General features: G+C 40.1%; 2 protein-coding genes across 2 annotated transcripts; one reads left to right on the forward strand and one right to left on the reverse strand.

The window, feature by feature from the left end:
• Positions 1-34: 34 nt before the first annotated feature.
• Positions 35-9,152, reverse strand: BUD23 (BUD23 rRNA methyltransferase and ribosome maturation factor). Its single transcript, XM_026671661.2, has 12 exons — positions 9,070-9,152; positions 7,696-7,733; positions 7,175-7,270; positions 6,374-6,456; positions 6,196-6,292; positions 6,010-6,106; positions 5,109-5,159; positions 4,367-4,452; positions 3,600-3,645; positions 2,884-2,942; positions 1,865-1,954; positions 35-723 (listed from the first exon to the last, which is right to left on the reverse strand). The coding sequence occupies exons 1-12, from the start codon at positions 9,115-9,117 to the stop codon at positions 669-671; spliced, it is 846 nt and encodes a 281-aa protein (XP_026527446.1). The 5' UTR covers positions 9,118-9,152; the 3' UTR covers positions 35-668.
• A 380-nt stretch (positions 9,153-9,532) lies between these two features.
• On the forward strand, positions 9,533-17,339 carry TBL2 (transducin beta like 2). Its single transcript, XM_026671660.2, has 7 exons — positions 9,533-9,732; positions 13,133-13,257; positions 14,189-14,373; positions 14,780-14,931; positions 15,084-15,210; positions 15,340-15,492; positions 16,794-17,339. The coding sequence occupies exons 1-7, from the start codon at positions 9,582-9,584 to the stop codon at positions 17,248-17,250; spliced, it is 1,350 nt and encodes a 449-aa protein (XP_026527445.1). The 5' UTR covers positions 9,533-9,581; the 3' UTR covers positions 17,251-17,339.
• Positions 17,340-19,176: the final 1,837 nt, after the last annotated feature.

The following is a 19,176-nucleotide window of genomic DNA, read 5'->3' on the forward strand; positions in this document are numbered from 1 at the left end:
TGGTTATACAGAATTTAATTTTAAAAGTGTATACCTATTGAATCATTTATTACAGCACATAAGTATTCAGGTTTTCCTACTGCTGGAAATGAAAGGAGAACTGCATGCCAAGCAACTAACTTACCAAAGTATTTTCTGGTTTCTGATGATACAAATGTCATAGTTAAAAAAATCTTAAATAGTGCTTTGTTTCTTCACTGATTTGCTTCTGCTCAGCACGGAGCTCAGTCTAAGATGAGATCTGTACCAGTACCTTTTTTAAGGCACGCAAAGTAAGATGCTTGATGATCACCTAAGCCCAGATTTTTGCTAATTTTGCTAATACTTTGCTTAATGATGTCCTAAGCCCAGATTTTTCTCTTTGCAGCAGCTTAAACCAGCAAGCAGAATCTGTTTCCAAGACCTCATTTAATTGAGAGTTCGAGTAGTAAAACTGACACAACCTAATCTGAAACCATCAGGAACCAAACAATCAGGCAGCAAAGAAACAGTGAATTGTCTGGGTCCCATATGCTCTGTGAGATGTTCTTTTTAAAGGGGTAGGAGCAAAGAAGGGATTCTGGCCAGCCTGGAAGTCTTCAGCAGCTTCTGCTCAATTTGCTTCCTCCTTTTCCACTACGCAACAAAGCAGGCCAGCTCCAAAAAACTTCAGTCCAATTAGCAGGAAGTCAGAACTGAGGTTTCCGCTTTCGACCTGTGTATTTTGTGTCTGCTCTCACGTTCCTGCAGATGAACCATAAAAGAAGACAAAGTAAGAATGGGCAAAATGCAAGAAGCAGATATTGGAGGATTTTTGCAAAACTTCAAATGCTGGGAGATAATCACCAATCTTGGCTTTTATTCTGATCTCATGCTCCAATAGATGCTCAGCCTTTTGGCTAAGATCAAGTACAGTATTTATTTATTTATTGAATTTATATTGCCACCTATGGGGGGTATTCTAATCCCTGGGGGAATGATGTTCCCGAGAGAGGGAGCCACCATGGAGAAGGCCCTTCTTCTGGGTCCCACCAGGTGTATCTCTCTCGGGGATGGGACCCACAGCATTCCCTGCCTCCCCACTCTGATTGGTCGGATAGATGTAACCGGCAAGAGACAGTCCCTCAGATAACCTGGTCCCAAGCCATGAAGGGCTTTAAAGGTGACAACCAGCACCCTGAATTGCACCCGGAAGCAAATAGGTAACCAATGCAGCTCCCACAGGAGAGGTGATACATGTGCACACCGGGGTCTGCACAAAACCATGCGGGCCGCTGCATTTTGCACCAATTGGAGCTTCTGGATGCTCTTCAAGGGCAGCCCCATGTACAGCGCATTGCAATAGTCGAGACGGGAAGTGACTAGGGCGTGAGTGACTTGAGTAAGGACCAGTGGTCCAAGAAAGGGCGTTACTGCTTTAAAATAATGATCAACAAATGAAAAGAAACAATGCAATACTCCACTTGAAAATTAAGCGCTGTATCAAGTGTAAACTGTATTTTACATTTTGTTGTGGCAAAAATACCTGGCAGAGGAAAGAAATGCTAACCTTTGCAGTAGCAGCTGTTTTTTTTCCAGTAAACTGGGAAAAACAGCCACAGAAAGTCTAACTAAGCCATCTGCTATTAAATGTTGCCAGCACATTTGGCTGCAAAAGAGATTTCAAGGTCAGCCATGTCATGCAAACACAGCTTTCATATCTGTTTCCTGCCTTAAAATGATAAGAAACCACAACAATTCTCAGCTGTTTTAGTGAGTGGGATCTGCCAAGCCTCCCCAAAAAGGGAGGCCAGATCTTACTTTGAGGCCACAAGTTACCCCCTGGGCCTATTCTATAGGACACAAGGAATCTTGATCTGAAGGAAGATGCAGAGTTCAGACTTACTTGCCCTGCCGTCGCCTCCGTTCTTTCTTCTCCAACACCCAGTCCCTACTCTTCTTCACTGACTTCCCTTTGGCATTTCTAAACTGGATCCTTGAGGGGAAAAAGTCAAATCACAAATATTATCAGTTGTTACTTTAATTCAGGGCCAAGTAGCCTCAAAAAACAGCAAAACACAGAACAGTGCAAAGAAGCAATACAAAAAATATTACTTTTTCAAAGATTTTAAAAGGTCCTTTAAAAGGCCTACCAATGGGTAGAAAACTGTACAAATTACTCAAAGTCTTTGTCCATTGTGAACTGTGGCTTTAACTGAGAAGATCCCACTTTTAAAAAGAGGCTCATCTAACCTTCTAAGGGGAAAATCAGAATAAAGCCTCAGGATAGTCCATATAGGAAGATGTGATTTCCCTGAAGTGACTAGAATTTAAGAAAAAAACAACCACCTTGAGGGTGGAAATGAAGTAACACCACAGAGACTTATTGTACAGTATATTACTTGAGTTTAAAAGACCAATGCAACAAATGACAGAAACTATTCCACCCTTACTCAGGAAGGATGTTAGATTTCGTTTTGGGAGAGAACTAGATTAGGTAAGGTTGGGCTACACATCTACTAATTCATATTATTGACCAAATCAGAGCATTTCCATTAGCAGAGTGTCAGAGGCAGGAAAACATGGCAATTAGGCTGTTGATTACCATGACAATGATCCTCTGGCTATTGCTGTGTGTCTCTCCTCCAAGCCATGAAGAGGGGGAATGTAGCCTTTCACAGATTTAGGGGGGAGGAGACGTTGCTGATTTGCCTATCAAACCCACATGCCATAGAAAATATTCAACTACAAACAACCCTTGTTTTTCACAACTTGCTTATAGGCTCTTACTTTTCCCAGGACTCCAAAAGGCAAACCACTCTTACTCTTATTTTGCAGTTTGGGCTCTGAGGTCAAGAGCAATATAATTAAGCCTGAATCACCCTAAAGCCAATATCCTCCTGCTTCCAGTTCTGGCCTTGTTACCTTTCATTGGTGAACTTGGCCTGTGTGGTCTCTTCTTCACTGCACTCTGTACCAAGACCCTGCCAAAACCACAAAATAAAATAATCCACATGAATTTAACTGAAAGAGAAACACCAACCACAAAAAATGAGACAAGATATCAAGGTGTGTCAGCCTTACAAGGTAGTCTACAAGAAGCACTCAAAAATACTAGCTCTAACTTTACCTGAAATGTTACATTAACAGATTCTTGCAAGTCTGAAAGTATTTCTCTCCCACCTCATCTTTACAATCCAAGAAAGAGGATTCTTTCTGAGGCATTTGCCATGCCTACATTCCTTCTCTGGATTCAACTGTCATTTGTCTGACTGTTGTCTAGTCTCAAGATCATTCTTACATACCCTTATAGGGAGGTACAATTAAGGGGTCCAAGCAGGGAACTTAAAAGCCACAGACTATCTTAATTGGGAGGCCCAGTGACCATGCTTAGCAGAAATCATTTAGCTTAAATGCTCCAATGTGTCATTCTGGAGCAAAAGAACCATATGTCTTAGTAAACAAAATACTCTTTAATTTGACAAGAATTGAAAATACGCCTTTCAAAAGACAAGAATTTGGAAGTGAGATAGGTGCCAGAGGAATTAAAAGCCATCCCATCTATCAAGAATCTTTCTTTGTCCTTCATTGTGGAAGAGTTTTAGATTAAAGCACTTCAATTGTCCCACCAATTTTATTACCTTTGGTAATACATCAGTTATGCCAGAAAAGAGACAGAGAAAAAATCTGTAAAAAGAAAAAGATAAGTAGAATATCAAACACACACATGGAAAGAAAGGAACTTTTTAAACTTTTCAAAGTCAAAGGACCTACTCTACTGAAAGATGATCTGTTGGTACCATCTAGTACTGACTCTTAGAAGCAATCAAAGATCTCCAGAAGAGAGGGCCTTTTCTGCTACCAAAAAAAGATCCAGTACTGAATAGTGGTCCCTCCTCATCAAATTATTTTCTACATGAAGTGCCAGGAAAAGAGAAACATGGGATTTATTTCAATGAATTGAACAGCCCTGCAAAACTGCATGAGATGACTAGGAATGTTCTATGTCCTTAAATTTCCCACAAGAATCTGAACACACCTGACATATTAAAGGATTTCTCATGAAAAGTGTCTCAAGAGGGGGTCCTTCCCTAACTGTGCACAACATATTAAACCATAATATTGTTTGGTAGAACTGAATTTTCACAGGAAGCAGTAAATTATCAATGGACTCCGGGGGATGGTGGAGGACAGGAAGGCCTCGAGGAACGTTGTCCATGGGGTCATGATGGGTCAGACATGACTTCGCAACAAGTCAATTTTCCAAAAACGTGATGCTACACATGCACTGATCAGAGAAATTCATATCGCTCTTGATCCAAAAACTTCATGCAGTGTGTATTGTGGAGCATCCCTATCTCCCCAAAACCTGAAGTACCAATCTCCCCCCAGATAGCAAAAGACTTACTTTTTGGCTTTGGTACTATTGGGGTAGTCTACCACCATGCCACCTGTGAAACCTGCCTTCATGGCTTGGGTGGTGATGAGCTCCAGCTGCCAAGAGAAAGAACCTCAATGAATCTGAGATGTTCTTTTTCTAGCCATACAGACCTCCCTCTTGAGGACGGGAAGGGCCAGGCTTCCTCGTCCAATAGAGAAGCTTCCCCATTGACCTTGCTTGTCAGAAAGTTGGGAAAGGTAATCACATGACCCCAGGACACTGTGACCATCATAAATATAAGTCAGCTGCCAAGCATCTATATTTTGATCACATGACCATGGGATGCTGTAATGTTCATAAGTGTGAAAATGGTCATAAGTCACATTTTCAGTGCTGTTGTGATTTTCGTCATTAAATGAACTGTTGTAAGTCAAGGACTACCTGTAATTTAGACTTTTAAAAATTGTACTTTGCTCTTGCCCTCGATATGGGACTAGACCATAATGTAGAAGTCAAAAGTAGCTCTGACTTTTCCCAAAGAGTTGCTCAGCAATTTTTGTTTCTTGATTAATTGTGTAATTCTTCTAAATTATTCCAGCAGAAGTATGGAAAACATTGACTTGCCTAATTTGATCAAGCAACCAAAATCAGCTCCTGCTGATCTACTGACACAACACACACACACACACAACCTCCTACATAAAGTTACCTTCCTCTACATGCCTTCCTACTCAGAAGCTTTTCTGCCCCAGCCCCCCAAGGCACAAACCTGCTGAGAGTTTTCCGGGTATAACTGTAGAACAGCACGGGCTCCTCGGGCCTAGAAAACAAAATGTACATAAGATCTTGCAATCTGGCCATGATCTTATTTATGAGAATTAAATATTGAAGCAACTTTTGTCAAAAATTAATGGTTAATCCAGCCTGATATCATCTGCTTTGAATGGCAGTGGGATCAATTTTCCCCAGCTCTACTATCCAAGATCATAGCTTCCTAAAAATTCTAATATCTTCTTCAGGCCATGTTGACTCCATACAAATCTATGGCACAATGTTTCCCCACTCTCGTCCTTAAAACTCTATTCAGCTGCATCTAAGCAGTGGTGGTCATGGAGGAGTATTACTTCCCTACATACTGCAGGAGCTTTAGGCTAATATTTCTCAACCTTGGCAACTTTAACCCGAGTGGACTTCAACTCCCAGGTTTCCCCAGCTAGCATTGCTGACTGAAATATTCTCTGAGTTGGGAGTCCCCACATTTTAAAGTTGCTGAAGTTGAGAAACATTGCTTTAGCCTCTGAACGTTTGTTGCTAGGGAAGCCTACCCATTAGAACAGCTGCAATTCCCATTTGACTTCAAGATTAGTCTTCTTATTGATCTGAACACAGAATGAAGACCGAACTCTTCTCCCAGTTTTCTCAGAATAGCAAAAGTGAAAGGGGGAAAACAGAACCTGCCTGTTTCATCATATTTCAAGTCACTACACATATTCCTAAACCATATTGTTCCACCTCTCCCTCTCTTATTTTCCTCCTCTCACCTTACTTACACTTTATATAACAGCTAACTGTCAAACTGTAAAATACATAGATAGGATCTCTTACCTTCCTTAATCAGAAACCTTTAAGGATATGTGTGTGTGTTAAAATACAGAAAAACAAAACTTTACCAGAGCAGTATATAGAGTTGAGAAGAACCGATACAGTCGCTTTGGAGGGCTATGAGTTTTCTTGTCAGCATTACAGAGCCACTGAATGGCAGAAATACTGCAAGAAAATAATTCAGGACAGTGAATATGATGTTTTCCCTATCTTATAGTCACTGTTTATGGGTGATGCTTGTTACAAATTCTTACCTGATACAACCATCAAATGTTCCAGGTCGGAAGGGAATCCCCTGGCCCATATCTGCTAGCATCAGGTCTCCCTCCACTTCTCTCTCCATGGCTACATCTAATTAGAATAAAGAAAGCAGGACGCTGCCATGAAAGTTTAGCTCAGGAGAGAGCAAAAAAAAAAAAGAGCTCTACTCACCAAGCATTGCTGGACTGATGTCCATACCAACCCAACAGTGCCCTTCTTCAGAGATATAATCACCACTTAAACCAGAGCCACAGCTGATAGAAAAAGCACAATTAGGACAAATAAATATCTGCTCTCTTTTTCATTACATAAGATAGAGTGAAAAATTTAAAAAAAATGTTAAACCCTGGAGATATACTGTGTTACTTAAAAGCTACCCCTAAATGCAGAATGCACCTATTTTAAAATGAAGATGTGGTTAATGGGAGCAGGGAAGAACTGCTTGAATACTTCGAGAATTTACAACTGTTTGAAAGGTGGCTTAAACTTACAAACATTTCCTCCCATACTTGTTTCCATCCGGAGGGACATCAGAAAGCATTTATTGGATGATGAGCTGCAGCTAAATGGCATAGCAGAGTTTACTTGGGAGGGAGGCAACTCCCTGTGATTCTATGTTTCTACTCTTAAATAGGGAGAAAATCTCAGACTGGTGATCACAAGAAAGCCATAATTCTACCTTCGACCTGGCAGAGCTGCTTTCAGTGGAATATAACTATGTACTTAATGGGTCATGATTCAACACTGAGCATTTAAAGATAATTGCTGCTCTTCTAAAGAAGGGCTTTTGATATATAGCCAGTCATGCTTCAAGGAGACTTTTAAAATTTAGATACTAAAGGAAGTCTCAGAGCTTATATTGATTGGGTGGGTGGGTAATGCAAACATGGTATCATTTCCCTAGGAAATAAACTTAAAACCCCATTCCTATTCTGGTAGATCAATCCCTTAAGAACAACAAAACAAATTTACCCAACATCCAGCAAAAAACATGGACGATTGTCTGGGAGACCCAACAATTCCACTGCCCGTTCAGACATCTGAGACTGAATCTCAATCATTCGAGAGCTAGAGGATGGAAATTGAATACATGAGCGACACCAAGAAACAAACATACAGCAGAGTATTCTCTTGAATACTCATAGGAAAACATAAGCTTCTTTTTAACTTATTCTTGAAATTGCAACAAGATGCCTATACACAAACTATAAGCAATCTATTCCAGGTACTCAGGAGAAGAAATGGTAGATGGTGGCACAGTGATCAGAATGCATTATTGCAGGCTAACTCAGCCACTGCCAGCAGTTAGAGATTCTGACTGGCTCAAGGTTGACTCAGCCTTCCATTCTTCCAAGGTCAGTAAATGAGGACCCAGATTGGAAATTTTAACTGAGGAGATATGTGCTATGCGAATGCTATGTTGATTTGAGTTTTTAAATATATATATAAATTTTATAAATAAGCTGCATCACAGCCCAAGATTGCCGCCTTACTTATGCGTGTATTTTCGAGCTTCAGCTTCATCATAGAACTAGGGGGAAAAGAAAAGAGAAATGAATAAAAGGAAATCACAAAAAAAGTTTTGCTGGATTCATTCAAAAGTCTTTCATCCTTCTTCTGGAAAGGTCATTAAAGAGAGATGAAAGCAATTCATGTGTTAGATTTTCCTTTCACTCCTGATTATCCTCTCCATCCCAATTTTTTTTCTTGCCAATAATACAATTTGACATGGACAAGAGTTATTTTCTTATTGCTTCTATAGAACTGGGCTTTCACTTTAAATTACCAAGAGATCATTAAACAGACCCTGTGCTCTTTTTCTCCACCTAGTGACCTCATAGTACACTACAGATGCTTGCACACCAACAGCCCTATTTGTCTCTAGAAGCAGAAACTGGGAAAAGTGTGCTTCCAAAAATGAAAAATCTATTCAGCTATTTCAGATATGTTGCTCCTTCAACACATTTTTGTCTCCAAAAATAGCAGTGTATTTTAGAGTTTAGATGAAAAGCTGGGCCTGTAACCTGAGTCAAAGCAAGATGGAAATAAGGAATACTGTTATTCCTTATTTTAAGTATTAAGTATTAGTGTTACTGTATTAGTATTACTAATACTAATTACTGTATTAGTATTAAGAACTTGACTGGATCCTTTTTACTTCATCCTCCTCTTTTCCATGGTGACTAACCAGACGCAATACCATAGGGTCTTAAAGAGCTCCCTTCACCTCATTTTTCATCAACCTGGAACTACGAAATGGACTGAATATAGACTCCACTCCACATTACTACATGATTAACCATAAGAACCATCCTACAGGATCACACTGAATGTCAGAATTCAAACACAATGAAACAATCCATTTCAGTATTCAGGGACTTAATGTGTTACATTTACTTGTTTGGTGGACTAAGAAAACACCATTCCAGGCTGCTTCTACTAATAGAAACAAGAGCAGCACAACGAAATATTACATGAATGAGTGCATTCCTTTCCAAAGATGCATAACTGGGGAATCCCATTCAGAAATGCAGCTTCTGGATTAGCAGTGGGCTATTCCAAACCTTTCCAGTGTATAATTTGGAAATCATTGCCATTCTTAATAGCTATTCTATTCCTTACACTTTTTCTGGCATCAAGGTCACATTTCAGCATCAATAGCTACCATATTTTGTTTGCCGGAGACCCCCAAGGAGCAGGGTTCGAAAGAGAAGGGGAAATGCAACACAGAGTAGGAGGCTGCCTTTGGGCATGGAGGTGCCACTGGTCAGCTCCAAAGGCTGACCAACACGAGCATTTCCACCTCTTCCCTATGAAACAGCGCCGTCTTCCCCCTCTGCCGCTACAAGGCTTATTTCATATCTTACCAGCTCAGGAGGCCCGCGATGCTCAGGCCTCTTTCCGCAGGCTGCCATGCTGCCTACCTTCGTACGTCACTCTTACGCGACACAGACTCCATTAGAACCACAGAGCTACGGAAATTAATCCCCAAACCCTGGTTAGAGACCCCCGACTTTTAATTTAACGCGTTTCTAGTCCTCAAGACGTAATTACTGCTGTCGTACATCTCAGAGTCAGGTAGAGTCGGTGTAAAGCTAACGAATAAAATAGGGAGTTAAAAGCTCACGATTTAACTTCCCTATTCGCAGCGCCTTCCTCAATATATACATACATCTACTTGCCAAAGCGACGCGCATGCGTCTCCAGTGGCTCTCGCGGAAGTGGTGTCCAAACTCAGACGGGGGCGCGCACGCAACGGAAGAGACACCAATACTACCCGCCGCGACTTGCGGCGTGCGCGCTCCGCTTGGGCTCGGCCCCGCCTCCGCTGAGGTGGCTGAGGGGAGCCGGCGGAGGAGGTGACCGCCGCTGCCGGAGGATGGGGGAGGCGGTCGTGTCCGCGACGCTGGTGGGCCTCTCGCTGGTCCTCGGCGCCGTCGTTTTGTGTGGGCTGCTGTTGTTTCTTACGCGGTGGTCGAAGGCCGCGACGAGCAAGGACGACGTGGCCAAACTGAGCGGGGCGCCTGAGGGTAAGCGAGGACGAAGCGCTGAAGCCGCGCCGCCAGCTTTCTGCGGGACGGGGTTTGGAGGCCACGTTTCCATCTTGCGCAAGAAATGAGCCGCGGCAGCTCCCGGCTTAAAAATTTCTCTGTAACGCGCTGCGCTTTATAGTTTTCCGTGATCTTTGTCCCAAAGGTGCTTTTTTTTTCCAGGAGGCAACTGAACCTTCTTGTTTTTTCTTTTGAAGACGTTTCGCTTCTCATCCAAGAAGCTTCCTCAGCTCTGACAGGATGGTGGGGAATGGAAGGATTTATATTCCTTGCAGACAGCATGTCATTTGCATCCTTTTAGAATCGTTGAAGCCCTTGGAGGCTTACCTGTGTCCTCAGGGTCACCTGAGTAGTGCTTCTGATTGCTGTAATCTGCAATTTTTCCTCTAATTTCCAGAGAAAAATTGCAGACTACAGGAACCAGGAGCACTACTCAGGTGATCCTGAGGACACAGATAAACCTCCAAGGGCTTCAATGAAGCCTCTAAAAGGATGCAAATGTCCAGCTGTACGCAAGGAATATAAATCCTTCCATCCCCCACTAACCTGTTAGAGCTGAGGAAGCTTCTTGGATGAGAAGCGAAACTTCTTCAAAAGAAAAAACAAAGTCCAGTTGCCTCCTGAAAAAGCACCTTTGGGACAACCGTGACCTGGATGACTGAGAAGCTCTACAGATTTCCATTATCGTTGTTAGCATGGCCTTGTGACTGGGTCACCGAAGCATTTCTGACTGACTAGCAAAGGCGTCGTTGGATCAGTGTAATGGTTGGAAGAATCCGTCTGAGTGGGAAACTTGGTTTCAAATCTTAAAATTGGAGGTACGTTCAGCAGAAGCCTTGGAGCCGTCATTTTCGCTACAAAGAAAGCAGGAATTGGTCTTGGCAGAAAGGCAAAAAAATGCACCCTGAAATATTGCCTCGGATGGCTTGGAATGTATACGGGGCTCGCTTCATGTCGCTGTGCCTATGGCATCACATTGAGGAAATTTTAGATTGCTTATAAGGGTCTTGGACAAGAAAGGTTCATCATAGGGTCAAGCAAGCTGGTGTGGGCTTTCTGGACTTCCCAGCAAAGTTTTTTTGTCTAGACCTATAGGTTGGGAATTAAATCTGGAATGTCATTAATAGAAAACCCATGTTCAGCAAAAAGCTACAGTCTCAGTACAGGTAGTCCTTGACTTATAATAGTTTGTTTAGTGACCAGTTATAACGGCACTGAAAAAACTGACATGACCATTATTCACACTTATGACATTTGCAGCATTACCAAATGTCAAGCCTGAAATTGACATGTGTAGCCATTTTATTTAACTCTATATTCTAATCATATATTCCTTTTCTTTCTCTTTGTTGGTAATGGGGGGAGGCTTTTGGGCTCACCACATTCCTAAGGTGGGAGGAGTGGTTAGTGAAGATTGTTTTGGCTAGGTGATTTTTCCTTCCCGTAGGAACAGAAGAAGTCCCTGCCTAGACCCTGGAGGTGGAGATTGATGACACCAGGCAATGTTGATTTACTGCTATTGGGGAATGGGACTTTTGGAGGCTGTTTCTACTTTCCAATATTATGTGGTGTAATTCCGGTTTATGTCAGATCCGGAATTACAACAGACTTTGCCAATTTGATGCTTTCCTAAATAAAAGAAATTTGTTTTGGAAGATGGGCTTTACTCACTTTTTTAATGGATTTCATCACTTGGAAACTTGACACCAAAATCACATGATCAAAATTCAGACACTTGGCAACTGATATTTATGAGGGGCAATATCCCGGGGTCATATGATCACCTTTTGAGAATTTCTGACAAGCAAAGACAATGGGGAAGCCAGATTCATGTAACAATCATGTTCCTAATTTAACAATTGCAGTGATTCATTTAACAACTGTGGTAATAACAGTTGTAAAATGGGACAAAACTCAGTTGACAAATGTTGCACTTAGCAACAGAAATGTTAGACTCAATTGTGATCATAAATTGAGGACTATTTATTTCTCAACCTTGTCAACTTTAAGATGACTGGAATTCTATCCTCAGTGGCCTTCATAACAAATGCTTAACTAGAACAATCTCACAGTTGCTTTTCCCAATATACTAAGCTAGCAATAAATGTGTTTTTCTTTTCTTCTTGTGGCTTAATATGTTGTGCAAATCCAACTTGTTTGGTTAATTTATGGTTGAAGTGTGTTGCAAATTGGTGGGTAATTTAGTCACCAAATTAAGAGACAGCAGAAATGCAGCCATTGAGTTATGATAATAAAATGGGAGAAGAATGAACACTCTGTGCCATTTTGAGCTCATTGGAAGATAGCTAGAAAAAAATCTTAAATGACAAAACACTATTCTTAAATGCACTGCTTTGGTGGAATGTAGTCAGGAGTCACAGGAGGGAGGGGTTGCCACCCAGAGGGTAAAGAGGAGGGGAGTTGGAATGTTTGGTAGGCAGGAAGAAGGCTAAGATAGCCCCTTCTCAGCAGTTCACAGAATACAGGTAGCCCTCGACTTAACAACACTTCATTTAGTGACCAAAGTTACAATGGCACTGAAAAAAGAGACTTTTGACCTTTTTTCACACTTGTGACTGTTGCAGCATCCCCATGGTCATATGATCAAAATTTGGATGCTTGGCAACTGATTCATATTTATGACAGCTGCAGTGCCCCGGGGTCATATGAAAAGCTTTTGTGACATTCTGACAAGCAAAGTCAATGGGGAAGCCACATTCACTTAACAACCCAGTTACTAACTTAGCTGCAATGATTCACTTAACAACTATGGCAAGAAAGATTACAAAATAGGACAAAACACTTAACAAATGTCTCACTTAGCAACATAAATTTTGGGCTTAATTGTGGTTGTAAGTTGAGGAATACCTGTATATAGTTGTGTCTGGCAAGATTCTGTGTATAGGCAAACAACAATAAACAGAACTAGCTCCACATGTCTGACAATTGCAACGGCAAGAGTATTTATGGCATCATAAGAATAATGAAGCAAAGGATGATCCCTGAAACTTTATGTTTTATATATTAAAAAGTATTTTAAGATACTACAAGACTATACAAAAGGTTAACATGAAATTTTTACTAGAGGTGATTATTTAGAGGTCTTCATATCATATTTCCCTCATTCCTTTCTTAGCCTTTATGCTCCAAAGACATGTGAATCTTTATGTAATGGATATTTTTATGTCTTAAACTAATAAACTAACTGATACAGAAATAACTTCATTTTAAAACCTTGGCTTTTAGATTAAAAAGCATTCTGCTGCAGGCTACTTATACTGATCGGATGATTGAAAAAAACCTATTAGTGATTCAAACAATTGTTAAAACCAATTGGCCCTTCATTTGTTAAAAGCTTTTCTTCAACTGAATTCCTCAGATCAAAATGTGAATGGTGATGCAGCCAGCAAAACAGGCCTGAAAAAGCCAAAACAGCAACGAATTAGAAAAGAGAAGCCCCAACAGCATACTTTTACACACCCACTTCTGGCTTCAGCCCTCAAGGTGAGCTCTGGTGGGTAACTTATTCTTACATGCCACTATTTCACTTTTTTTTTTTGAGCCAATCATACATGTGTCTGCCACCTGGCCTACTTTTATTCTTGGTAGTAGAAATAATTAAAAATGCAGTAATAATTGGAAGTTTAAAGGTGAAGTTAGAAAAATAACTGAACACTTCTGCCATCTCGTTTCCAAAATCTTGGGAAGTCAGAATTTGTAACTGTACTATTCAATGGTAACAGTGAACATTTCTGGAAAAATTCACCAGGTTGCTGTGAAAAAGGATCTAATTCATATTGTATAGCTTTCGTTTTCTAGGACCTGCCTCCTCCATACCCCATACCATGGGGTGTGCTTTGAATGTAATTACTTTATCTGGTTTTTATTTTGAAATCCTGAGCTACTATGCAGAAATAAACAACTTTGTGATATGAAAAAGCAGGGTCCATCCTGCCACAGCTTTACCATTATATCTTCCTGTTTATTGATGAACTTACAAGCATTTTGCTTTAGTTGATTTTATCTACTTGTCCAAGAAGATAAGTGGGAATCCAGCTGTTTACTGGATGATCCATAGCAATGGTTTTGTTAACAGATAGATAGCAGAAGAAAGCAAATAGTTTTGAGACTAAAACACCCTAAATTTTCTTTTCCAATTTCACTAAGTATATCCTGATTCCAAAACAATTTGATCACTATTTCAAAGTTGAATTAGCCTGTTCTGAGGTTGGAATGCTTATGGTAAAATTGGAAAAGATGTTAAAGGTCATGAGGTTTCTGTTTCCTTGAAAGTACACTTTCTTTCTTATATCCACAATTTCCAAACAAATCTTTTCTTTTCTTTTAAACTGCTTCTTGCTCCTTAACTAACAGATCTCCAGTATAAAAGATACCTAGATTTATTCATAAGCCAAAATATTTTTTTTTTCTGCAGGGCCACAGTGGAAATGTCACCTGCTTGGACTTCAGCAATAATGGAAAGTATTTGGCATCCTGTTCTGATGACCGCACGGTGCGTATCTGGAGTATCAAAGACATTTTGGAGAGGGAGCATCGCTACATGCGGGTTAATGTGGAACTGGATCACGCTACCCTGGTCCGCTTCTTCCCGGATTCCAGGTAGGATGGAGATTTGGATAATATCCTTTGCATTAACTGCTTACTTGTAACCTGCCCTAATCCTGAAGGAAAATACCCAGTGTGTACAATCAAAACAATAATATAATAAAAACTAAACTGAAGAAGGGTTTGTAGAAACTTTGTAGGAAGATCACTGCAAAAAAGGACAGGCTGACCTGATGAGTTGTTTCAGTCTCATAAAGAGTCTGAAGATTTTGTCTTGCTGTGATTCCTTTTGGCAGAAAAGCAGCTAGAGCAGCAGTAAGAAATGAAGCTAGTCTGAACTTGCAAACATGGACGCATTTTCACGTGCTTCGCAAACCATTGTGGTATATGACTACCAAGCAGAGCAGCAGCTTCTTTGTGCTCGTTGTGTTGCTTATATGCCTTTCTTTCCTTCTCTCAGAGCTTTCATTGTTTGGTTGGCAAATGGAGACACCCTCAGAGTTTTTAAAATGACAAAGAAAGAGGATGGCACTTTTACATACATCGCAATCCCAGAAGAATTTCCAAAGCAGCACAAGGCTCCTATCATTAATATTGGGGTTGCTGATACAGGTATGAAAGCTGGTCTTTTGAACAGCCTAGCTAGGGAATGGTTCAGCTTTATTTCCTTAAAAGCAAATTAATTTGCTTGGTTTCCTGAATAATATATACAGCTGCATCGGCCTGTCAGAATTGTAGCCTTATCTTTGCCCTTTATTCCCCAGGGAAGTATATCATGAGTGCCTCCAGTGACACCACCATCCTGATCTGGGACATGAAGGGGGAAATTCTGGCTAGCATCAACACCAACCAGATGAACAACACCTTTGCTACTGTGTCACCATGTGGGAGGTAAGGAAGGGCAGTCACTTGTTTATTGTCAGAAGGATAAAGATCTTTGTGCTCTAAATAATATTGATGAACAGAAAAGCGGCAGCTCACAAAGTGGTTCTATTCATTTTGGCATTTCCTTTCCTATAGGTTTGTTGGTTCATGTGGATTCACTCCTGATGTAAAGGTGTGGGAAGTGTGTTTCAGCAAGAGTGGAGATTTCCGGGAAGTGATCAGAGCCTTTGAGCTGAAGGGGCATAAGGCTGGCGTGTATTCCTTTGCTTTTTCCAATGACTCTCGGCGGTGAGAAGCTATCTCTCATTTCTATGGAATAATAACATTTTTTATAATAACTTGTTCACATTTTCCCTTTGAGTCCTCTGTCTAGTTTTCCTGATACCCTTGGTGTGAGGAAGAGAAGGCCCTTTGGAGTTGCTTCCTTCCTCTTTATAAACCAATGGAGGAATTTCCTTTGAAGATTAAATGGCTATGTTCCCACAATATACAGTATTTAGCCAGCTCAAATCAGAACTTACCAAATGAATTCAGACAACTTGCGAAGTTTGATTAATTTGGGGCTAGAGTTTTTTGTGGGGGGCTTATGTTGTTTTAAGCCAAGCCATTTGATTCACAATTTTATGTATTCTGTAGACTCAGAAAATATATTAAATTATGAATTAATGGAGTTAAGTACATGCAATTAATAAGTGGTCCATTCTTCAGCAATGTCCTTTGTTAATAGGTTCTCAGTTGGTTTATTTAGTAGGATTCATATTTATGACAGCTGCAGTGCCCCGGGGTCATATGAAAAGCTTTTGTGACATTCTGACAAGCAAAGTCAATGGGGAATGAAGCAAAGGATGATCCCTGAAACTTTATGTTTTATATATTAAAAAGTATTTTAAGATACTACAAGACTATACAAAAGATTAACATGAAATTTTTACTAAAGGTGATTATTTAGAGGTCTTCATATCATATTTCCCTCATTCCTTTCTTAGCCTTTATGCTCCAAAGACATGTGAATCTTTATGTAATGGATATTTTTATGTCTTAAATTTATAGCCTAGCATTCCTAAATGTGGCTATATTGCTAGGGCAATTGAGTATGCTCTCCTGCAGGTTTTTTTAAACAGTTTTTAATCTTTTTATATATTTTATTATAAGCTTAGGATTATTTTGTTATATTGTTTTACGTTTTTAACTTGGCAATGGCTCAGAGTCACATATATGAGATAGGCAACTATATACATCAAATAAATGAATTCTCAGGAAACTAAAAAGAGATACATTCTGACACCAGCAGGCCAGCTGAAGTCTTAAAATATTACTGAGGGATATTTGAGTTTTATCAGATCACTTGAAGGCATGTACATCATACGTACGGAGTATGTCTATGTGCATAACCATTTCCCAAATTTGTGATCTGAATTATATAATCACGGGGAGCTCTGTGGTTAGCTTCTGGACATTAGAACTGAAGAAAGGAAGCATAAAAAACAAGAAGCTGAAAGACCCTACCAGAGCCAAGCCAGTACATTCATCAAACTATAGTATTAACTTGAAATTGCTAAATAATATGTGCCATTCTCTCACCCTAACAGGATGGCAACAGTTTCAAAGGATGGCACTTGGAAGTTCTGGGACACAGATGTTGAATACAAGAAGCAACAAGATCCTTACCTATTGCTGACAGGCAGTTGCAAGGTAACTGAGCCCTGCCGCATTGCTCTGGCTCCTGATGCACGGGCAGTGGCCATTTCCAGCAGCACCGGCATCTTTCTCTATAATACCCAGCGAGGAGAGGAGGAAGAGTACTTTGAAGGTGCTCATGGAGAGCACATAACAGACTTAGCCTTTGATGTGAACAGTCGCTTCCTGATTTCCTGTGGGGACCGAGCCATCCGTGTCTTCCACAACACAACTGGGTATAGGGCTGTGGTGGAAGAAATGAAGACGCTGCTGAAAAAGGCTTCTAATGAGTCTACTAAGCAGAGACTGCAGCAACAAATAACAGACGCCCAGAGTGCATTGGATAGTATCTATGGCAAGAAGAAGTGAATTGCTCCAAAAAGCATGTTTTCTGTGCAAATTTGGGGCTAGTTTTTTTTAATATGCAGAATGAGAATTAATAAAACATTTTTTGCACAGCTGTTGCTTCCTGGGATTTCCTAAAGACTATTTAGAACAGGGAAGACAAGACAGTTTGTCCTGTTGCTCTAATTGTCAATTGGTGCGTAGGGTTGAGTCACATCCCATTTAATTATATTTTTGTAGAAACATAATAGAAAAAAAAACCTAGCTAACTGTTATCTGCATTAGCTCCTTGTAGGCTCTTTACTCAGTTCAGTTTTGAGAGATGTTGTGAATTCTCTGATACATGCTTCCCTGAAAAAGGATGGGTTTGGTTAGTAGTATATTTATAGCTTTCTCATCTTTAGATTACAAACAAGAATAAACATCAAGTACAAAAATACAAGTAGTCCTCAACTTATGGTCAGTCACTTAACAACTGTTTAAAATTATGATGGGCCCAGAACAGGTGATTTCCCACCCATAAAACACTTCTGGCTGTTGTAAAATGTGCTCCCCTTCAGAGTCATATGACTGCCTTCAAGGTGCTTAGCTCACCTTTTCAACTAAGTGCAGCATTCTATGCTCATGTGAGTGTGATTTATGACTTATTTTGACTTTTTGAGTTATGACATTTTGCCAGTTTTGGCAAAAACTGCCCAGTTCAATCTATGGGTTTACCTTTATGACTTGCACTGTTCTCTTAATGACCACCATAAACAAATGTTTTAAAATAGGATGGAATCACATGGTTTGCCCCAACTTATTACTATAACAACTTACTACTGGAAATCCAATCCCAATTATTGTAAGTCAAATACTACCTACGCAATCAAATTCAATAATATATTGCACAAAGAATTCAAAATTATTCACATTCTGTACTTGAGCATACAGAGTTGAAACTACTTGGATAAAATCAGTCACTGTCAAAACCATGTCCAAAGTAAAGTGAAGTTATCAAGGAATGCATTCTAAACTAACTAAAGACCTTTCTGAATTTTTTATTTGAAGAGTTCTGTGGGAAAAAAGAATAGATACAAATCATAAATCATAGTATGTCAAGGATTCAAAATTATTAAAATTATTCAATCATCTCAATTATTATTCAAAATAATTCACTTATTGGGGATCTGTAGATAGGGTTAACTTCCAGGTAACTCAGAGGCTTTTATTTGTGAGTAGATGTAGACAGCACTGAGCTGACCTTCACATATCTCAAAAAGCTATATGGTGTTGGACTTAAGTGGTATCTTCAAGAAAGGACAGGAGTCCAGACAGAAGCTGAAAAAAGTATCCACGAGAAAGCAATGGCAAGTCACTTCCATGCTATTCCCATTAAAACTACAATGGTGTATACATAAAGTCACCAAGAATTACCTAAGTTGAATTTGAAGATGTCTGTACCTCTACTTTTCAAATATCATGGGACTATACTGGAAAGCTAATATTACCTTCACTAAGCTTACTTCATTGGATTACTGCAATCCTCTGTAAGGAGTAGTCTTAAAAGTGCTTACAATATTGGCTTACAATATAAAAAATATATTCCTAGGTTAGGTTCCCATTCCCTCTGGCAGCTTTATAGCTAAGAGTCTGTGGACCATATGATTAGGTTGAGGACCTAAACATAACCAGAATACAATGTGCATATTGCTTCCCTCCACATGACAGTGACTCTAAGGCACAGGTGTCAAACTCGTGGCATCACGTGATGTATTGCAATGTTTTCCCCCTTTGTGGAGCTGGGATGGGCATGGCCTGCACATAACGCATCCAGCCCATGGGCCACCAGTTTGACATCCCTGCTCTAAGGGATAACTACAAATCCAGAACATGCCACAACAGAAATAAGATACTGTACTATGTAATGCATATTCAGGCTATTGGTTCTAAAGCTGCCTTAATTGTTGA

Source organism: Notechis scutatus, chromosome 1, assembly GCF_049901735.1.
Source record: "Notechis scutatus isolate UNSWTSFEM ecotype Mainland chromosome 1, rNotScu1.2, whole genome shotgun sequence".
Lineage (NCBI taxonomy): Eukaryota > Metazoa > Chordata > Lepidosauria > Squamata > Elapidae > Notechis > Notechis scutatus.

Coding starts and splice junctions, on each gene's coding strand:
- BUD23 (XM_026671661.2), bottom strand. CDS start 9,117: ATGGCAGCCTGCGGAAAGAGGCCTGAGCATCGCGGGCCTCCTGAGCTG. Junction 3,646..4,366: donor AATAGTACCAAAGCCAAAAA/GTAAGTCTTTTG, acceptor TTCTTTTTACAG/ATTTTTTCTCTGTCTCTTTT. Junction 724..1,864: donor CGGAGGCGACGGCAGGGCAA/GTAAGTCTGAAC, acceptor GTTCATCTGCAG/GAACGTGAGAGCAGACACAA.
- TBL2 (XM_026671660.2), top strand. CDS start 9,582: ATGGGGGAGGCGGTCGTGTCCGCGACGCTGGTGGGCCTCTCGCTGGTC. Junction 13,258..14,188: donor TTCTGGCTTCAGCCCTCAAG/GTGAGCTCTGGT, acceptor TTTTTTCTGCAG/GGCCACAGTGGAAATGTCAC. Junction 14,932..15,083: donor TATTGGGGTTGCTGATACAG/GTATGAAAGCTG, acceptor TTTATTCCCCAG/GGAAGTATATCATGAGTGCC.